The sequence below is a fragment of the Heloderma suspectum genome, chromosome 10, assembly GCF_057233095.1.
Source record: "Heloderma suspectum isolate Gila_16-S chromosome 10, 16-S_ref, whole genome shotgun sequence".
Lineage (NCBI taxonomy): Eukaryota > Metazoa > Chordata > Lepidosauria > Squamata > Helodermatidae > Heloderma > Heloderma suspectum.
This window is the reverse complement of record NC_139467.1, coordinates 44,206,295-44,225,101: the sequence shown is the minus strand read 5'-3', so window position 1 is coordinate 44,225,101 and position 18,807 is coordinate 44,206,295. Positions and strand designations below refer to the sequence as shown.

Here is an 18,807-nt window from a genome sequence, read left to right as displayed (position 1 = left end):
CCCTAGCCTCAAAGGGATCTGAGCCAAATGGCTCACTCGATGGAGCTCTGCCCATTCAGTTGCACAGCTGTTGGGAGCCCAAGTGGGTGGCTGTATAGGGACCCAAGCCTAGAAGACATGTCCCTAGCACTCCCCTGGGAGAGTACCCTTTGATCTCTACCCAAGGGTGGCACATTCTGAGCTGGGCTAGAGTCAACATACTGAATTAGCATGTGTTTCAGCTGTTAACAAGCTGCTACCTGGTCAGTGTGGCAAATCATTCCCTTAGGAAGTACTTGGAAACATGTAGCTTTTCTTAACGCTATCTGACACAACAAACTTATCCCCAGAATCCTGCCCCTCAGTCCTTCAGTCTTGGCTCCATAAACATTTAACACTGTGGTCAGCGGCAGCCCTCACGTTGAATTAAAGGAATCTAAACATTAACTATTTTTCTTCACTCTTCAATAATCCTTCCCCTCCCCCATTTCTTTCTCCTCCAGCTCAAATATTGGAAGGAAAGAAGGAAGGAAGGAAGGAATCATCTCCATACTACTTAAAACTTCTCCTGTCACATCATAATTTTGTTTTTCATTTCTAACAACTAGCCATTTGTAGTCCTGGCTGTCTCAATGCTTCAGAAGATGGGGAACATCTCACCTAACCCATCACCATCACTAACAGAAAACACTGGAGGGGAGGGCCCAACTGTTTTTGCCTTGGGGATGTCAAGTGGCCATTAAGGGGAAAGGTTTACATTTCAGAAATAAAATAAATGGAAGGCAACATTCATCACATTCAAGTGACTGCCTTGAGATGAAGCAGCAGCAGCAGCAGCAGCAGCAGCAGCAACACACACACACACACACACACACACACACACAAGCCCAGGCTCAGCCCAAGACACTTTGGTGCCTGCGGCAGAATTCAAAACAGAGTAACAGGAGGCACAATCCACCAGGAAGTTCTCCTGTGCAAGCCACTTTAAATTAGTTGGAGTTGGGCAACTTCCACCTATTTAAATAGCGTCTGCACAGGATAATTTAAGTTCTAGCCATCTCCCACTTGCCTCCCTTAACAGGGCCCAGCTTCTATTGTCCAAGGCAGAGGCCTCACCTCTTCACAGAGCTGCCTCTGCTCCAGATTGGTGGTGTGTCCGGAGTCCAGACAGGAATTTTATGACAGTATCACTCTGCCTCATTCATGCAATTTTATGGAGGGAAATGGGGTATATATGGAAATGCTGGCTGGGAATGATGGGGTTTGCAATCCAACACATCTGGTGGGGGTCAGGTTGAGGAAGCCTAGTCTAGACAATGTAGTCTTCCACTCAGAACCCTGCCATGTTTCCCTACTGCTTCTTAGGGCTGTTTTCTTAGATGGAATTGCTTTCCCACTGGTAGCACTAGGAGCCCTCCGTCTGGAAGCACCGCCAGTTGAGAGAAGCTTACAGGACATCTGAATCCAACAAATGTGTTCTCCCAAATCTTTTCTCCTCCCTTTCCCTTGGATCCCCACTGCACCCTTCCTATAACATTCAAGGCTGTAACATATGAGCCGATCGCACATCCCAGAAGAGAGTCAGAAGAGAGTAAAAAATAAAAAGTATCAAGCTCCAATCAAAAACCACAATTACAAGGCAGTTAAGTTCAACAGCCCTTACTCCTGAGTAACCACGCTTAAGGTCAGGCTGCAATTCTCTCCACTTCCTCCCCAGTCCTCCCCAACCAAACAAGGAATTAAAAAACAAAATAGGTCAGGCCATACTAACCAACGCAACACATCTGGCACACAAGGTGAGCATTCAGCTCCCTGTCCCCTCTGTAACTGTGCAGCATTGTCCCCTTGGATCCCAGCACCGGCAGTGTTAAGTCCTTGGTGTGTGACAGCACTCTCCCATCTTCCTGTTTCCCTGGTAAGATATTATCTTCAACATGGTCCCCTAGCCCCATGCAATCGCTGCCGGATTCTCCACCACGGCTCCTCCCACAACTTCCTACTTTGCAATCAACAGAAAAAGTGCATGCGCATGCGCTTCCGTTTAGAACATCACTCCAAAAAGTCCCCACAAACTGAAGTAAATGCCTAGAAGGTTTCAAGAAGAGAATTTCCTTGAGAAAAAGGCTCCAAAGTTTTTTGTACTCAGGGAGGCAGCAAAAACCCTCTGATTCACAAACGAAGGCAACAGTATTGTGGTCCTGCACAAGTTGTGTGGCAATTTTGATGTATGTCAAAAGGTGGACACCAAAAGGCAGACACCCCACACTGATTGATTCAGCAGTGCCAAGGAGATTGCTCAATAATATCCTGCTTCACTCCATAATACACCTCATCCAGCCACTGCAATATTTTGGGTGGACAGTTGCTATTCCCACTGTCAGCTTTGCACTCGGGAAAGGGTATGTGGTGTTAAAATATATGTAAAGCATTAAATAAGTCTAGGTGGCTCAGCTGCACTCTCTGATTAAGGTGAGGAGAGGAGAGATTCTGCTCTTCAGAGATGAGCAATCCAGTACAAGTCCCGGACAAATTGGGACAGCTCACAACTGCTCAGGGATCAGGTATAGAAAGGAAATGTTCTGTTTTTTCAGCTTTTTCTAAAGAACCCAACGTGCCTCCAAAGGTCCATCAAGCCCAAGTTGCCATCTTCATGCAAAGAGCTGCATGCAGAACTTAGGAAGTCCGGCCAACACCTCTCCAGAAAACTGAAGAGTGCCGTTGACGCTGCTGGTTCCTTTCACAAGTTTAGCTTTCCAGTTCTGGTATTAACTGCAAGTCATCATACAGACTGAAACACCAAGGGAGAACAATGGAGCATTCTTTCCTTGTTGCATTCATGCTGAGTCTGCAGCATCTTCACAAACATTTTTTAAAAAATTCAAATCAAAGACAAACCCAAGTCTTCCAAAGTTCAGCTCTGCAAATGAACTAGTTCAGCTGAAGGGAAGCTGTTTTGGGGAGGATGACAGTTTGGAATGTCCAGAGCAGAGATAAGGGGGGCTGCTTTATCACTCTTCTCTTCCTTTTCTTCTTCTTCTTCTAAATATATCTCCTCTTCAGCCCTTTCAGTTGACTAGAGCACCCCCATCACCACCTCCAACAAGTTAAGCACAAGGCTTTCACACTGCAGATACATCCCAGCAGTGACCGGGGCTGGCAGAAAAAAATCGGCTTCTGGCTTTCTTCACTGCCACCCAGGAATAATTCCAAGAGTTCTCCCTGGAAATAGAGAGGGAGGGAGGGAGGGAGGGAGGGAGGGAGGGAGAGAGGGAGAATCCTCTCACACGCTCTTTCTCCTCCCAGAAGAGTCTGTTGTTCAGCCTTACTCCTCCTGGGTGGCTCTTGGACTCTAATGAGATTAGCCCTCCCCCGCAACACATACACACAGCCACTGTCCCATGAGCTAATAATAAGTTCATTGCTTCTTCTCACCAACAACCTTAAGACTTCACCAGCTTATCTCCAACTGGTTGATCTTTTTCCAGAGAGTCCTTCCGATAAGCAAGCTGTTACTGCAGCCTCCTCTGCTCTCAGCAGCACAGCAGCCTCTCTGGCTGGCTTTCCACTACCCCACCTTTGCCCGCATTCCCCCTCACCCATGCAGAAGATAACCAATCAACAGTCTGACATTCCTGACTAAGGGGGGGGGGCAAGAGGCAACAGCAAAGCTGCTATTGTCAGTGACCTGGGCTGGCCTAACAGTAGGAAGAAAGGGGAAGAGAGGGAGGATTAGGGCAGCCAGAGAAACTCCATAAAAGACTGGGTAGCAAAATCATAAAAGAAGACCAAGCCAGTCGAGAAAAAAAGAAAAGAGCTAACCCAACAACACACTTGGGAGTATCCTCCAAAGCCTCTTTTTGTGCAGCCAACAGCTACAAGATCCACAGCTGGCCACCACAAAGGGTGCTTTTTGAAATGGCAAGGTTCTGATACCAAAGAAATCAATTGGGTTTGAGGCTTCCAATGGGTTCTAGAGCAAGGGACCAATTAGAAAATATACACTTGGTGACAGAAAGATTGACATCACATAGGAAGTGCCTTATACAGGGAAAGAAAACTGATCCATCCCATTCAGTATTGTCTACAACAGTCTTCCCCAATCTGGTACCCACCAGATGGCTGGCTGGGGGATGCTGTGAGTTGTAGTTCAACACATCTGGAGGGCACCAGCTTGGGGAAGGCTGGTGTAGGCTGACTGGCACTGGCTTCCCAGGGCTGCCGGCAGGGGTCTTTCCCAGCACCACCCAGAGATGCTGGGGATTGAATCTGGGACTTTCTGCATGTAAAGTAGATGCTCCACCTCTGAGCTACAGCCCCTCCCCACATGCAAAAAAATATATCGCACACTCTTACCTTGGGATTCGTTAATCCAGAATTATGTAATTATCACCAGCTGTACTGTAATTATCAACCTCCACTGTGGATTAGAATTGCACTCCACTTGAACCACTTTATAGGTACTGAGGGGGGCTTGTTTACACAACCAAGACTCAAATGGGACCTCCCATACCGACAATACCTGCCTACATTAAAAAGAATTTCCACAGTGCTGCAATGCCATCCTACTCAGTTGATCATCTTGCACTGTTCACAACTCAATGTGTGACTCTGGGAAGCTAGGAACTCACACACACACAGGGTGCTTCCAGATGGAGGGCTCCTATTACTCTTAATCTAAAGGCCTCGTGCAGCTATTCCATCTTTTCCTCCTTAATGGATTTTCTACAGTAAGAGAAAAGATGGAAGAAGCGGTGGGAAAACGCAGGAGGCTTATGAGTGGAAGGCAATGACAATGACATCTCAGCCCTCCTGTAAAGTTCTTTGAAAAAGACAGGGTGATGGTCTCGTGGGAAAGCACACACCATCCCTCAACACTTGATGCCATGCAGACGGATATGTAAACTAATTCCACTTGGAATGTACAGTGTTTGGCTAGTTCCCTTTAAATGATTCCTTCCATGCTGCTAAGCTGACAGAAAATGCCAGAAGAGGGACCACAAGAGGCAGAAAAAACAGAACTAATCCCCTTATCTGCTTACTTTAAGCAGTTGCTTCAGTCTTGTTCACAGTGGTCATAGCATCTATGCTCCCCACCCCACCCCCACCATAAGAAATGTTTGTGAAAGACTGAAGCCTTCACTGGATTTGTCAAAAAGAAGTCCTGCCAGACAAATCTGATCTCATTTTTTGATCAAGTAACCTCCCTTGTGGACCATGGGAATGCTGTAGACATCATATACCTCGACTTCAGCAAAGCTTTCGACAAAGTGCCCCATGATATCCTGATGAGCAAACTAGCTCAAAGTGGGCTAGATGAAACAACGATCCGGTGGATCCACAGTTAGCTACAGAATCGGACTCAAAGAGTGCTTATCAATGGGACCTTCTCAAACTGGGGAGAGGTAACGAGTGGGGTACCGCAGGGCTCAGTCCTGGGCCCAGTGCTCTTCAACATTTGTATTAATGACTTGGAGGAGGAGGTGCAGGGAATGCTGATCAAATTTGCAGATGACACAAAATTGGGCGGGATAGCTAATACTTTGGAAGACAGAAACAACATTCAAAGTGATCAGGATAGACTGGAGTGCTGGGCAGAAAACAACAGAATGACATTTAATAGGGATAAATGCCAAGTTCTGCACCTAGGAAAAAGAAACCAAATGCACAGTTACAAGATGGGGGATACATGGCTCAACCACACTACAAGCGAGAAGGATCTTGGCAATGTTGTCGATCACAAGCTGAATATGAGCCAACAATGTGATGTGGCTGCAAAAAAGGCAAATGCTTTTTTGGGCTGCATTAATAGAAGCATAGCTTCCAAATCCTGGGAAGTACTAGTTCCCCTCTATTCAGCACTGGTTAGGCCTCATCTGGAGTACTGTGTCCAGTTCTGGGCACCACACTTTAAGAAGGATGCAGACAAACTGGAGAGGGTTCAGAGGAGGGCAACAAAGATGATCAGGGGACTGGAAACAAAGCCCTATGAAGAGAGACTGAAAGAACTGGGCATGTTTAGCCTTGAGAAGAGAAGACTGAGGGGAGATAGGATAGCACTCTTCAAGTACTTGAAAGGTTGTCACAGAGAAGAAGGCCAGGATCTCTTCTTGATCATCCCAGAGTGCAGGACACGGAATAATGGGCTCAAGTGACAGGAAGCCAGATTCTGGCTGAACATCAGGAAAAACTTCCTGACTGTAAGAGCAATACGACAATGGAACCAATTACCTGGGGAGGTGGTGGGCTCTCCCACACTGGAGGCCTTCAAGACGAGGCTGGACAGCCATTTGTCAGGGATGCTCTGACTTGGATTCCTGCACTGAGCAGGGGGTTGGACTTGATGCATTGAGCAGGGGGTTGGCCAACAGGAAGCTCTGGCATGGGCTGGTCCATGAAGTCACCAAGAGTCGGAAGCAACTGAACGAATAAACAAATTAAGAGTTCAAGTTGGTTCTGTTTGTTTCCCATACTCTGGCCATTAGTATATAGACATCGAAGACCATGTGCTTCATAGTCTGGCTTTCTTCCTACATGTCTGTGAAGACTATTATTGGGCGCTGTTCTCTCCATTGCGGTACATGAGCCTTCGTCCACTGTTACCCCCAACTTTACATCTCCCTTCCCCGTAGCACTCAGTTTAAAGCTCTCCTGATGAAGTTCTTCATGCTGTGGCCAAACACATTCTTCCCAGCCTTTGTGAGGTGCAACCCGTCCCTTGCCAACAGCCCATCTTCTAGGAAGTATAGCCCGTGGTCCCAGAATTCAAATCTCTCTCGTCGGCACCACCTTTGTAGCCAGTCATTCACCTGGAGTATTTTTCGTTCCCTTTCTATCCCTCTTCTAACTACTGGAAGGATGGATGAGAAAACTATCTGGGCCCCAAAGTTCTTGAGTTTCCTTCCCAAAGCTTCAAAGTCTGACGTGATTTCTTTGTAGCTCCGCTTGGCGGTATCATTTGTTCCCACATGGATGAGAAGAAAGGGATACCTGTCAGTGGGCTTTATGAGTGCAGGCAACCTTTCAGTCACATCTCTAATCCGTCCTCCCGGGAGACAACATATCTGGCGAGTCCACGGGTCTTCACGACATACTTGGGTCTCGATCCCACGCAGCAAGGAGTCTCCCACTACTACCACTCTTCTCTTCTTATTGTTGTAGGCCTGGGTTTCATCGCCTCTGTTTGACTGACCTTCAGCCTCTTGCTCACTCTCATGTAGGTTCCCCTGTGAGTCTTCCTCGGCAGGCTGTCCTCCAGTCTCATCCGCAAGTACCTGGAATCAGTTCCACAGCTCCACTGCTTCCACTGGTGCAGAGTGGCGTCTAGTTCTTCTCCTAACTGTCACCCTTTTTCAAGGAGTATCCTCTACTCCATTTTTCTTCACCTCAGCATTTCCCACTGCCTCAGCTTGCTGTTGCTCTTCAAGCTTCTGGTCTGCCCTTTGCTGCTGTAGTTCCCCCATTCTGTCCAAGAACTCTTCGTGTTCTCTTATTCCCCGGAGGGTCAACAGTCGCCGCTCCGGTCCACTTACTTTTTCCTCCAGCAGCGTGATCAACTTGCACTTGTTGCAGGTGTAGGCCATGTTGTTCTACAAACAAACATTGCACACACCTTGCAGGTCACCACCACTGGAGAGTCTTGTCCTTCCATAGCCTCTTTTCCCTTTTTGTGTCTAGCTTTGTGACTGTTCTAGACTAGCCTGTGCCTGTTCCTCTACTCAGTAGAGGTTAAAAGCAGAGTCCCACTTGTGTGAAAGTGTGTGTTACAAGACAAATAAATGGAAAAAAGTTAGTTAAAAAATAAAATAAAATAAAAAATGAAAAAAAAAGTTAGGGGCCTCCCCCTTGACCTCCCCTGCCAAACTCCCCTGGCCAACCCCTGTTTGCTCCCCCTTTTCGCTCGCTCTCTGGGAGCTTGCTTGCTTCTGTAGTCTCTGGACCAGCTGGAGCAGCTTGCTCTGCTCTGCTCAGCTGGGAGGCGGGAAACAGACTGAAGCTTCCCGCCCACTCAGCTGCTGGGAGTACTCAGGCCACACACACCCAATTCAGTTGGAGCTCTCAGAAGCACCTGGTGAGCTCACAGCCAATCAGAAGGATAAAGGGCAGCTCCCTGGGCTTCCTGCAGCCCACTTACCTCTTAGTCTCTGTCTCCTTTGTCTCTTCAACCACTGCAACTCCCCTGGCCAACTACTGTTTGCTCCCCCTGTTCGCTCACTCTGGTCGCTCGCTCTCTGGGAGCTTGCTTGCTTCTGTAGTCCCTGGACCAGCTGGAGCAGCTTGCTCTGCTCTGCTCTGCTCGGAGGCGGGAAACCGGGAAACACGACAAACATGCTCGTGTTTGTCTTGTTCCTAATGCCTAGTTCAATTTGCGCAGATTTTCTCATTTGAGTAAATCTCCCCAGTAGACTGAGTCAGCCCTCCTTTAGTCTATGGAGGAAATTTGTGCAAATTAGGGGAGATGTGCGCATATCACCCATTCAATCGCTGCTCAATTTGCGCAAAATTCCCATTTGTGCAGCACAAGCAGCGATCGCAAGCTCGAACAGCAATTGGGCACAAGACGAACAGTGAGATGATGTTTGGAGAATCCTAGCAATCTGAAACATTGCTCGTTCACCCATACCTACCAACATGCAGTAAACATCCTGAGCCTTTGTCTCTTCATTCCACTGGGTTATTCTGGATGTTTCCCCAGTTTTGTCTAACCTTCCCCAACTAAGCCATAAATTTATGGGACCAGGCCTCTGCTTCAATCACAATCTACCCAGACATGCATACAAAGTTCCTATGCAGGGGAATTCCCAACCAACCTCCTCAATTCCCAGTCTTTGTTTTCCAGGACAGATTCCACACCTAGGATCTCAACTTCATCAGGCTCTGCCTTTGGCCCTCCTGCTTGGACCATCTCCCAGCTTGTGAGCCCAGCTCTCATCAATTCTTTTCCAAGGGGCTTGCCAACGCAAGATCTGATTGCCAAATAGCAGGTGAAGTCCAAGCACAAAGAGCCCTAACACTGGATCAGATCAAAGGTCTAGCTGGTCTAGAATCCAGCAGCCAACAGTGGCCAGCAGATGCCTCTGGGAAGATCAGAAGCAAGGCATGGAGGCAACAGGCCTCCCCCAGAGATGCCCCCGGGAGCTGGTATTTAGTGCCAGACTGCCTCCAAGCATGGAGGCTCTATTTAGCACTACTAATAGCTGCAGATAGTTCTACTCCTACTCTGTACATTTGTCTAATCTCCTTTTAAAGCCATCTCATTGTTTATTAATTGCTTTGTTTTAAAAGATAGATTTCATGGGAAAAGGGCACACAACCCACCCACCCACACACGTTAATGTAACTGCTGTTAAGGGAATTGCCTTGGTAGCATTACAGAACTGTAAATCAAACAGCTCTCACATCTATCATTCACCTAGGATAACCAGAAGCACTAGCCACAGTCATAATCTGAAAGTGCCAAGAACTCTTTTAGCCCCCTCAACAAACTACAGTTCCCAGGGTCCTCTGGCTGCAAACCTTGACAGTTAATGGAGGTTCTGAAATGACCTTATGTGCAGCCAAGGAGGCCACTCCAGCACAGCATATTCCATTACATCACTGACCCAGTAGTACTTCTGGGTTGTTCCAGACCTCTTGCTAGCAAGCCAACCAGCCATGACTATCACTTTAAACAAGGTCAGGAGGAACAACACACACACACAGTAACACTTTGCTACACAAAAGAACAATACCTTCCTGCCTCCTGCTCCTGGTCCAGTACAAGATCCCGGCAACTCCAAGAACATGACTCAAGACAAACACTGTGGGCGGCAGGAAAGCACCATCCAAAAGTGGCATTTACCTCCCGCTTTCCAACCCCTCCAGGCTCTGAGCTGTTATCGCAGATTCTGAGTTTTAAATTCCTCTCTCTTGAGGCCACAAGCAGCCAGACACTGCATCACACAGAAGGGGGGGAGAGAATAGCAAAGACACAGAGTTCAGAAAAGAGACAGCATGGTCTCTGAAAGACTTAATACAATGGGGGGGGGTATCCCCCAGTCTCTCATCAGCCCACAAGGAGGGGGCAACCGAGACCAGCCAACCCTCTACTGATTTCAAAGCAGAGGAAGCAGACAGAGCAAGGGAACTTTGGAAAAGGAGAGAAAGTGAGCGCATGAGTGTCAGGGTGACTCAAACATCTTTCCTTGGCATCCTCCAACATGAAGAAGTGAACCGACTTCAGTCCGCCACCCCCCTTCAAGAGAGGGAATGTCATGCTCTTAAATTTCCATTCCTAAGCTTGCTGGAATGCCCACTGTCCATGCAGACTTGTTTGGAAGAAAAGAGACTGTTGAGTAGCCTCCCTCTAGGGTATATACAGAGCATGAGTCCTGCAGGACAGGCAAAGTGCACCCCTATTTCCCCCCACCCCCCAGGACAGGCGGAAAAAACGCATTTCTAATTCACAGAATCACAAACGTCAGGTGGGAGCTACACAGATGAGGGGGTGACATACAGATAGGAGTGGGCTCGATTCTCAGTCACCCATGGAGGCAACCAGCAGCCAGGAACAAGGTAAGTCCCCACCACTCGAAACCGCCTCTTTGCTTTCCCTCATAACTGAATGGACACGATTCACTCGTATTGGGAAAAGTGACGCCATGCACTTGAGGATAGTGTTGCTGGTGGGTGGTTGGCCTTTACAGACCGGGTTTACCTGATTTATATCCCACCTTCCATTTTACAATTAAACTCCCAGAGTGGCTTTAAAAAAATGAACACAACATTTTAACAAAAGATTATTAAGAGTTCTGTGATTAAAATAGTAGAAAGTAGCCTAAAGAGAAATAATTAACAACAATAAGAGGAGACTAAACCAAGGAATGGGATAAATAAATGGATGGGATCCTTTTAAAATGTAAAAGGATGGGATAAAAAAGGCCTTTACTGGGTCCCAAGAAAACAGATGAGTTGACACTGGCCAAACTTCTCTGAAAAGAGTGTTTCAAAAGTTGGGTGCCACCACCAAAAAGGTCCTTTCCCCAATCACTGGCCACCTCACCTCAAATGGAGACCAGGAGAAGGGACACTGAAGATGATCTCAGGGTTTGGGCAGATCCATGCAGGAGTAGGCAGTCCCAGAGTTCCCATGGCAGGGTGTGTGCGTGTACACACACATGCAGTGTGCATCGATGTATAGAGGAAGGGTACAATGCATTTCCAAGTGCCCTTCACACACACACATACATGCACCGCTTCCCATAGGCACTTTGCCTGTAAAATTTATAAAGTTTATCCTGGTTTCATGCTTATCTGTAAGCAGACCAACCAACCCTACTGAAGTAGCATCCGCAGATCCGTCTTTCAAATCCAGAAATGCAGGGCCATAAAGCTAATATTATCTTCCAAGGACAAAGAGGATACATCGCCACTTTTGTTCACAGTGGCTACATGTACGGTCACTGGGCAGGCTTGCCACTGGAGATCCTTGCCAGGGAAAAGAAGGAGAACAGTGTGCAATTGTTCTGGAATGCCTCCGTTTAGACACAACCTGACACCATGTGTTCCTTTTTTTAAAAGGATCTTTTCAGTGACAGAGAAAAGAAGAGAAATTCAGAAAGTGCTACATAAATGCTAAGTGTTATTATATTATTAAAACAGCAACAATCAACCTTTTTTCCCTGTATCATGTTAGTCTAAGACAACTATTCAGGCACAGTTTTTCTCCCATTAATTAGACCAAAAATGCTACTTTGGAAGGATTGCTAAATTCTTCACTTTTAACTTAGGTCATTCCAAAGACAAATTTCTTCCCAGGCATCCAGGGACAAAAATCCAGAAGAGAGGCTATTATTATCTCCATAGTCTATGGTCCATGATCCAGTCTGGATCTTGGCACTGGAAAATCCAAACTGGCACCTCCCCACTGCACACAAGTACTCAGAAGGGTACTCATGATCTGCCACCACATGGGCAGGGTCACTTTTGCCTGTGGCACCACAAAGATTAACTGTTTAGTTATATGGAAAGGGCCACAAGTCAGTGGCAGAGCATACGCAGGCGCATATCATGCAAAAGATGCCCAATTCAGTCCTTGCCATCTGCATTTAAGAGGATCTCTGGCAGCAGAGCTGGGAAAGGGTTCTGCCCAAGACTTTGGAGGGCTGCTGCCAGTCAGAGTAGACAGGGATGGGCTAGATGGATCAGTGATTTGACTCCACATAGAGGCAGCAGTATCACACGTTTATATCATTGTGGCACAAGCTACTGTAGCCCATAGATCAATGTCATGAGACACATTGTTAAGTGGAGAGAAGAACAGCAACCCCGTTGTGCCCACCCCTCTCTGTAGATGCCACACTGCAAAGCCCTGGCATTCCAGCCTTTTTAATAATATCACCCTACAATTCCTTTGCCATGTGGACTATCCACCAAAGAATGAACAGATGGCATCATGGCTTGAAGGGACCAGTGGAAGGATTATGAAAATAGCATGCCGTTCAAAGTAATCTCGGTAAAGTTTTAGAAAAACCCCAACTCAGATGACACCACAGTCGAAGGTTTTTTCTCCACCCACATGCACTACCTTTGCAAAGAATGTTCAGGCAGAAACTTTCCTGTGCAAACCAAGTTTCTTGTTTCCTCAACCACAGTGCCTACTCTGCTTCCTATAAAACTGTTGAATTAAGAAAGCCTCTCTCATTTCTGGAGTGAATGAACAGTTTCAACCACCATGTCAGCCCAAATGCCATCCAAGAGCATACACAGGAGGAGGAGAGCACAGCCATGCACCAACTACCCTAATGACATAGTATTGTCCGTACACACGCTGTCGCATAGAATATCATAAATATCCACCATGGACTCCTTCCCCAAGGGGCAGTTTCAACAGCCAAGGAGAATACAGAGAGAGGAATGGGAGACACAAGAGTAAAAGGGGATGAATATGAGCGAATGCAGGTAACGTGTCCTTAGGATTCACTCATTCCTCCAATTCATATTCCAGATGGGAGGGAGGAACCATCCGAATGAGTGATGTGGGCTGAAACGTTCTCTGGACACTGCTATATTTTTCCATGGAAAATTTTCCATTTCTAAAAATGCATTGTTTCATAAAATTAACTAGGAAGATAAAGAATTAATACCATACAAAGGTAAAAAATTGGGCAAATGGGGATGGAAACAATACTAAATAAATCTAAAATCAAAGTTAATTAACTTTTTTCCGGTGACTGCTACCCCTAGGAAGCCCATATATTTAAGCACACAACTCTTCAGGCATGCTAAAATTAGTACGTTAAAGAGTTTAAGGTCTTCATTTTGTTTTCTTAAAGTCTATCTAATGTAAGGGAAATGTATGCTATTGAGTTGTCAGGTCTTATCGTCTGAATGTACCATTTAAATCACTAGGTATGGTTTATTGACTTCCCCAACTCCCTAATCAAATATTTCAGTTTAACTGCTTTTGGCTACTGGAAAAAGCTTTGAAGATACTTATACAGCACATAAAATTAACATGGCTTTAAAAATGTTTATTAAATATAAGTCAAATCATAAAATATTCTGATTCAAATTTTTCCTAACAACCCACATCACTGCCCCAAACTGCTGCTAGTCAGGGATGATGTACACAGCTGGAGGGTCACAACTAGCACTAACCTGCCAAGTGCAAACACACACTGCCCCTGACAGACAGAAGGGGACACTGGCACGGGATCATCAGCCCCAATGCCCCACCCCAAGGCAGAACTAACTGTCCACGCTCCCTCCCCACAAGTCTTTCTGTGCAATCCAGATGACAAGCAGAGAGGAGATGGGAAGCACCTGCAGACAAACAGCCCCAGATGACTTCGGGATGGACAAGAAAACAATATCTAGGAAGATGGAATGTGAAAGCCAATCCAGGGCTTGGGTGGCCATACCCACACTCAGGCCTTATCCCTGGAGTTAGATGAAGGAGCTGCAAAAACAAGCAAGGACAACAGCAGGCTGAAGGCATTGCTCCATTGACCAGGCAAGGGCAGGAGGAAGCCAGGCTCCCCCTGAAAGCGCCAGGCCAGGCCAAGCCAGAGGCCCCAATCGCGGCGGATATCGTTAACATGAGTCGTCCCCCCCCACCCATAGTTCTCTTCTGAGGATGAAGGGAGCTTGAGGCTTCAGCATACATGACGGCTGAGGCAACTGCTCTCCAGAGAAAATGTTCATCTCAAAATGGGGGCGGGGGGTGTTCAGGAGGGGCAAAAGGTTCTCCCAAACACAAGCACCCCGGCTCGCCTCTTTCACTGCTGCCTGTGCCACGCCTCTGGTGGCCATCCTTCTGCCCCCCCAAGGTCCTCTCAGACATCATGAAGCAGCGTTCTTCTAAGAGGGCTTCTGAGGGGGAAAATGGCTGCCAGTCATAAGTTCAGCCAGCTGCCCCACCACCACCATCGAAAGGAACCCAACACCAACACCTGCGAAGGGAGCAGTAAATTTGGGGGGAGGGGAAGCGCCATTTCGACTCTGCACAAGTACACGCAATCCCAACCCCAGGCAAGAGGTTCCTGGCTCAAACTCTGATCCTTCCAATTTTTTCTCCAAAAGATACATCTCCAGAGGCCGCAACAAGTCGACATCCGCCTCATTCTCCACAGAACCCCGTGTCTGTGCAGTAGCCTACTTATTCCCTGTCTACAGCATCTCTTTTAGGAGGTGGAGAACAATCCCAAGAAAGTGACTAGTTAAGAAACTAACCAAGAAGTTTAGGGGGGGACTCAAACACATGAACAAGAAGTCCCTTGTGGAAATGTCATTTGCCACCATCTCCATCCCACTGAGTGGTTCACCGAGTGGTTTCCACCCTGCTGCCAGGAAAGAGAAAAAGGTCCCCCGCCTCAGGCCCCTAACATGAGCTGCAGAGACTAGAATTGAGGGGTGTGGTGGTTATTGTCTACTGAGCTTAAAAAGACTAAACCTTTCTGGAGCCTGCACACTGTATGGGGCAGAGTAAAGAGGAATGCATTTTTACTTCACACAATTTAACTTCTTTCTTTTTCCTAAAAACAACAAACATAGTGCATTTGCTCTAAGCCAACTGAGGCATGAGTTACGCTGCTGTGGAAAATTGACAGGAGATTGCCATTCTCTCAGGTTGCAGATAAGCTGGATGAAGCAGGAACACCATTAAGGGCACAAAATGTCTGTAGTTATTTTAATTTGCTCAACTGTTGGCGTCTGTCAAGGGTGCATAAGGAAAAAGACACAAATGCACTGCTAGGTTGCTGCCGGCCCGCAACAAATATGCAGGCAAGTGAACATTCCATGTGTGCAAGCCAGGACACACAGAAGAGCAAGGCTTTTCGGCACCAACCACAACCAGTGAACAATGTTTACACTGGTCCTTAGCTGGATGATATTGCAGGCTCAATGGAAGTCACTGTGCTCTTGAATACACAACACCCAGCCACAGAAGCTTCTTTACACATACAAAAACACAAGCTAAATTTAGGACACTCTTCAAAGCAGCTTTTGCAAGCCAAGACAAACTGTTGTCCCCAGAAAGGAAGAGGATGAGGAAGGAGGCTGGTGGCGCCAGAGCTGAAAGTCCGTGGGAGAGGCCATACCTGAGTGGCAGCACACGTGCTTCGCAGGCAGAAGGCCTCAGGGAGCAGGTGCTGGCGAAGACCCCCTGCCTGGGGCCTTGGAGAGCTGTTGATGGTCAGACAGCACTGGGCTAGATAGATGAAAGGTCTGACTCGGTATAAGGCAGCATCATATAACTAATCTGAGCAAGACAGCCTGAAGGCAACTTCTCAAAGGCAGGGTTCATTCTCAGAGCATGCAAGCAGAGCACAAGTTAAGAGAGCACATACGAGCCTATGAATAGCCATTGCCAACTCCCTTGACCCCATGTCTGGGATAAGAGAAGCGGGCTTCAAGGTAGGTCAGATAGTGCCAAGATCGGTCTTGGATCTTGTGGTCTTCCTCCTGACGAAAGCTAGCCCCTTTCAGGCTGGCTCCTCTCAGTGGCTGTGCAGAAGCTGAAAAGAAGATCCTTGCCTTCTGTGAATAAGAAGCTCTCGCAAACAGGATCTGGTGTTTGGGGTGGGGTGCGGAGTTTCATAGCTATGCCAGCATTGGGCTGTAGCCCCACCCACAGAGCCACATGATGCAATGGTGTGGTACAACGTGGGCAGGCCTTGCTGCTGAAAGTGGGTGGGGCAACGTCAGAAGAGGTGCCCTGGCTCATTGCAGTGGATACCCAGTCCACATTTTCAGAGGTAACATGGCCCTGGAGGCAGACCTACAGCTGGGGCCACCATGGTGCGGGCTGGGCTGAGCACCTCAGCATGCTCCTGCCCACCAGCTTACAAGTAGTTTATGCCTCCTCACCCATGGCATGGAAGCCCACCTACAATAGAGGGTTTGTTTCAACTTCAACAAGGTGTTTCATAATGAGTTCTGCACCAAAAAAAGCCCTTAATTTCTGTGCCAGAAAAACCCAGATCCTGACATCATAATTATAATAACTCATGTCCTAACCAGTATGCTACAAATTATGCTAACTTATGCAAATGTGCTTGCTTTGCATTAAGTTGCCTCACCTATATGCCAGTATTCGCTCCCCCCCCCCCCGAATTTGGGGCAGGTGGAGTTCTGGCAACTAAGGAAGTATTAAAGGTGAGGGAGGGACAGTTTCAGTGTACACGCTCAGTGACATCACGCGGAGACTATTAGGGAAAACATGTATCATAGTGTATTTCTAAGAAAAGAAGTGCTGTGATTCTTTCTGGAAATCCTCCCTCCATTTCTTGAAGTGCAGTGGCCATCTGTGGTTACTGAGCTGCCTAGAAAAAGACACTTCACCCATGCTCAGGAAGACACTTTTCCGTTATCATGTTGCATGTTTCAGGGTTAAGTCCCAGGAAGCCTCAGACAGGAAGCCATGGAAGGAACGACTGCTCTCTCTATCTCCTCTGCTCACGCCAAGGCAAGGCCCACACGTTTTGTCTCCAAAATGCCTTGTTGTGCCAGCTGAAAGGGGGACTGCGAGGGAGAGAGACTCTGCTCATCTGGTCTCCGTCCAGAGATGTCACAATGCAGGCAGCAGTTGTGCCACTTCACTGTCTCCTGGGGCAATCATCACAATGGAAATGGGCTCCTATTCCTGGGTGCTCCCTGGCTATATCACACCACAGCCCCTAAGAGCAGCCTGGACAAGCTACCTGAAGCCACCACTGCAGCGTGCCAGGAGCCTCTGGACTCTGCATTCCAATCCACTCTCTCTGGTTCATTCCACCTGGCCTGTGAGCCTTGGCATCAATCCTTCAGACCACCATGCACATGGTCCTGCCCCATCCTCCCCAGGTACTTCCTCGAGGATGAGAGCTAGAGGAGTTTACTTTCATAAAAGAACAAAAACGAAAGCTAAATTTCTAAGAGATTCCAATTCAGGGCCAAAAGTTTCAAGCTGCATTCTGAGCATGGAAGATGAATAGCCCATGACCCCACCACCGCACACTCAGACCACAGTTTAAAACAACACACACACACACACACACACACACCCTTCCATGTACTGAAAGAGACCGCTAGTGGAGAGTTCTCTTCCGCCAGACTCCCCACCCCCACCATCCATGCAGATTCTTAGAGTTGCCTTTTCTGTCTCAGAGCTGAGTCATCCCTGGCTCAGTCCAGACAATGTGTGTGTCTTGGGCCAGTCGGCCCATTTACGGGACATTTTCCTGATGCATAATATTTCCCTTTCCCAATGCTCCTCTGGGGGATTCTGTGCAGCATCCGGGCTCCTAAATAAGACAAACAAGGCCAACAGCAATACAAAAGAGGAAAGGTTCTCCGAAACAGAGAGCACTAGTCAGCCCCTCCCCCACATCCTGCACCTCTGTATGCACACCTGGTTCGCGTGCAATGTTAATTCGTGGACCCAGCAAGAGCGAATGCGCACGCTGCCTGCGGTGGGCTCGTTGCTCCCACTTTCAATTAACAACCTGTGATCGCCTGTTTGTAGTTTGTTAGACCAACATCTGAATCCAGACACGCTAGTTGTTTAGAGGTTGAACAACCTAGAGTTAACCCAGCAACTAACTCTGGGAGGCAGCACATTCAATCGCTCCTGCTTGTCCCCCAACTACCCATGGGTTGTCATGACATGCAAACCAACTCCACTATTTCCTCACTAGCTCAGCTCAAAGGCCCTATAGTCAGAAAATACACTCTCTGAAAGCTGTGGTTAAGAGTGTGAGATGGGAAGTCCCCTTTCAAATATCTCCTAAACCACAAAGCAGCCACTAAGTGGCTTCAGGCAAACTACTATACTCTCAGGTTCAGTTGTGGCATTTGCAATATGAGGAACAGCAGCACTGGCCTACCTTTCAGGGTTGCTACGATGATTAGTGAACACTTGAAATGTACTTTGTAGGAATGGGAGAGCAGCCATGTGGGATCAGACCAAGGTGGGCCCATCTAGTCTTAACATTCCACTTTGCCAGGTGCCCCTGGGAGCTCCCAAGCAGGGTGGGCAATGTTTGTCCCAAGCTTATGGCACTCAAAGGTATACTTCCTCTGAACAAGAGGGTTCAATTTAGCTTTCAAAGGTAATACTATAAAAAGGATTTCCATGCCTACCATCAATGGTTCTTTCCTTTGTGGGACTATAGTAAATAGCACTTTTCTAGGGATCATGCTTCCAAGGGGTCTTGAATTGGGGTCCTTGGCATTGACGAGACAGGCAAGGCCTGAACCTTTATCGCCTAGGCTGGCCCGTAAGATTTGCCTCCAGGTAGCTTCTAGTTAGCTAAGGGTGCTCCTGGATCAATTTGGTTTCACTGCTTATATCAGCCTTCCCCAGTCTTA

At 47.4% G+C, this 18,807-nt stretch overlaps 1 protein-coding gene across 7 annotated transcripts in view; it reads right to left on the bottom strand.

Annotated features, from left to right (window-relative positions):
• The window catches only part of MACF1 (microtubule actin crosslinking factor 1), a 334,205-nt gene that overhangs the window by 247,455 nt on the left and 67,943 nt on the right, over positions 1–18,807 (bottom strand). For 4 of the 7 annotated variants that reach the window (XM_084816152.1, XM_084816153.1, XM_084816154.1 and 1 more), the window contains exon 1: positions 1,751–3,530. The exons of the other annotated variants lie outside the window; for them this stretch is intronic. In XM_084816152.1, coding sequence (XP_084672278.1) covers positions 1,751–1,931 — 181 coding nt within the window. In that variant the 5' untranslated portion in view covers positions 1,932–3,530. Of the gene's footprint in view, positions 1–1,750; positions 3,531–18,807 lie in introns of those variants that run through there. 7 annotated transcript variants of the gene reach the window in all.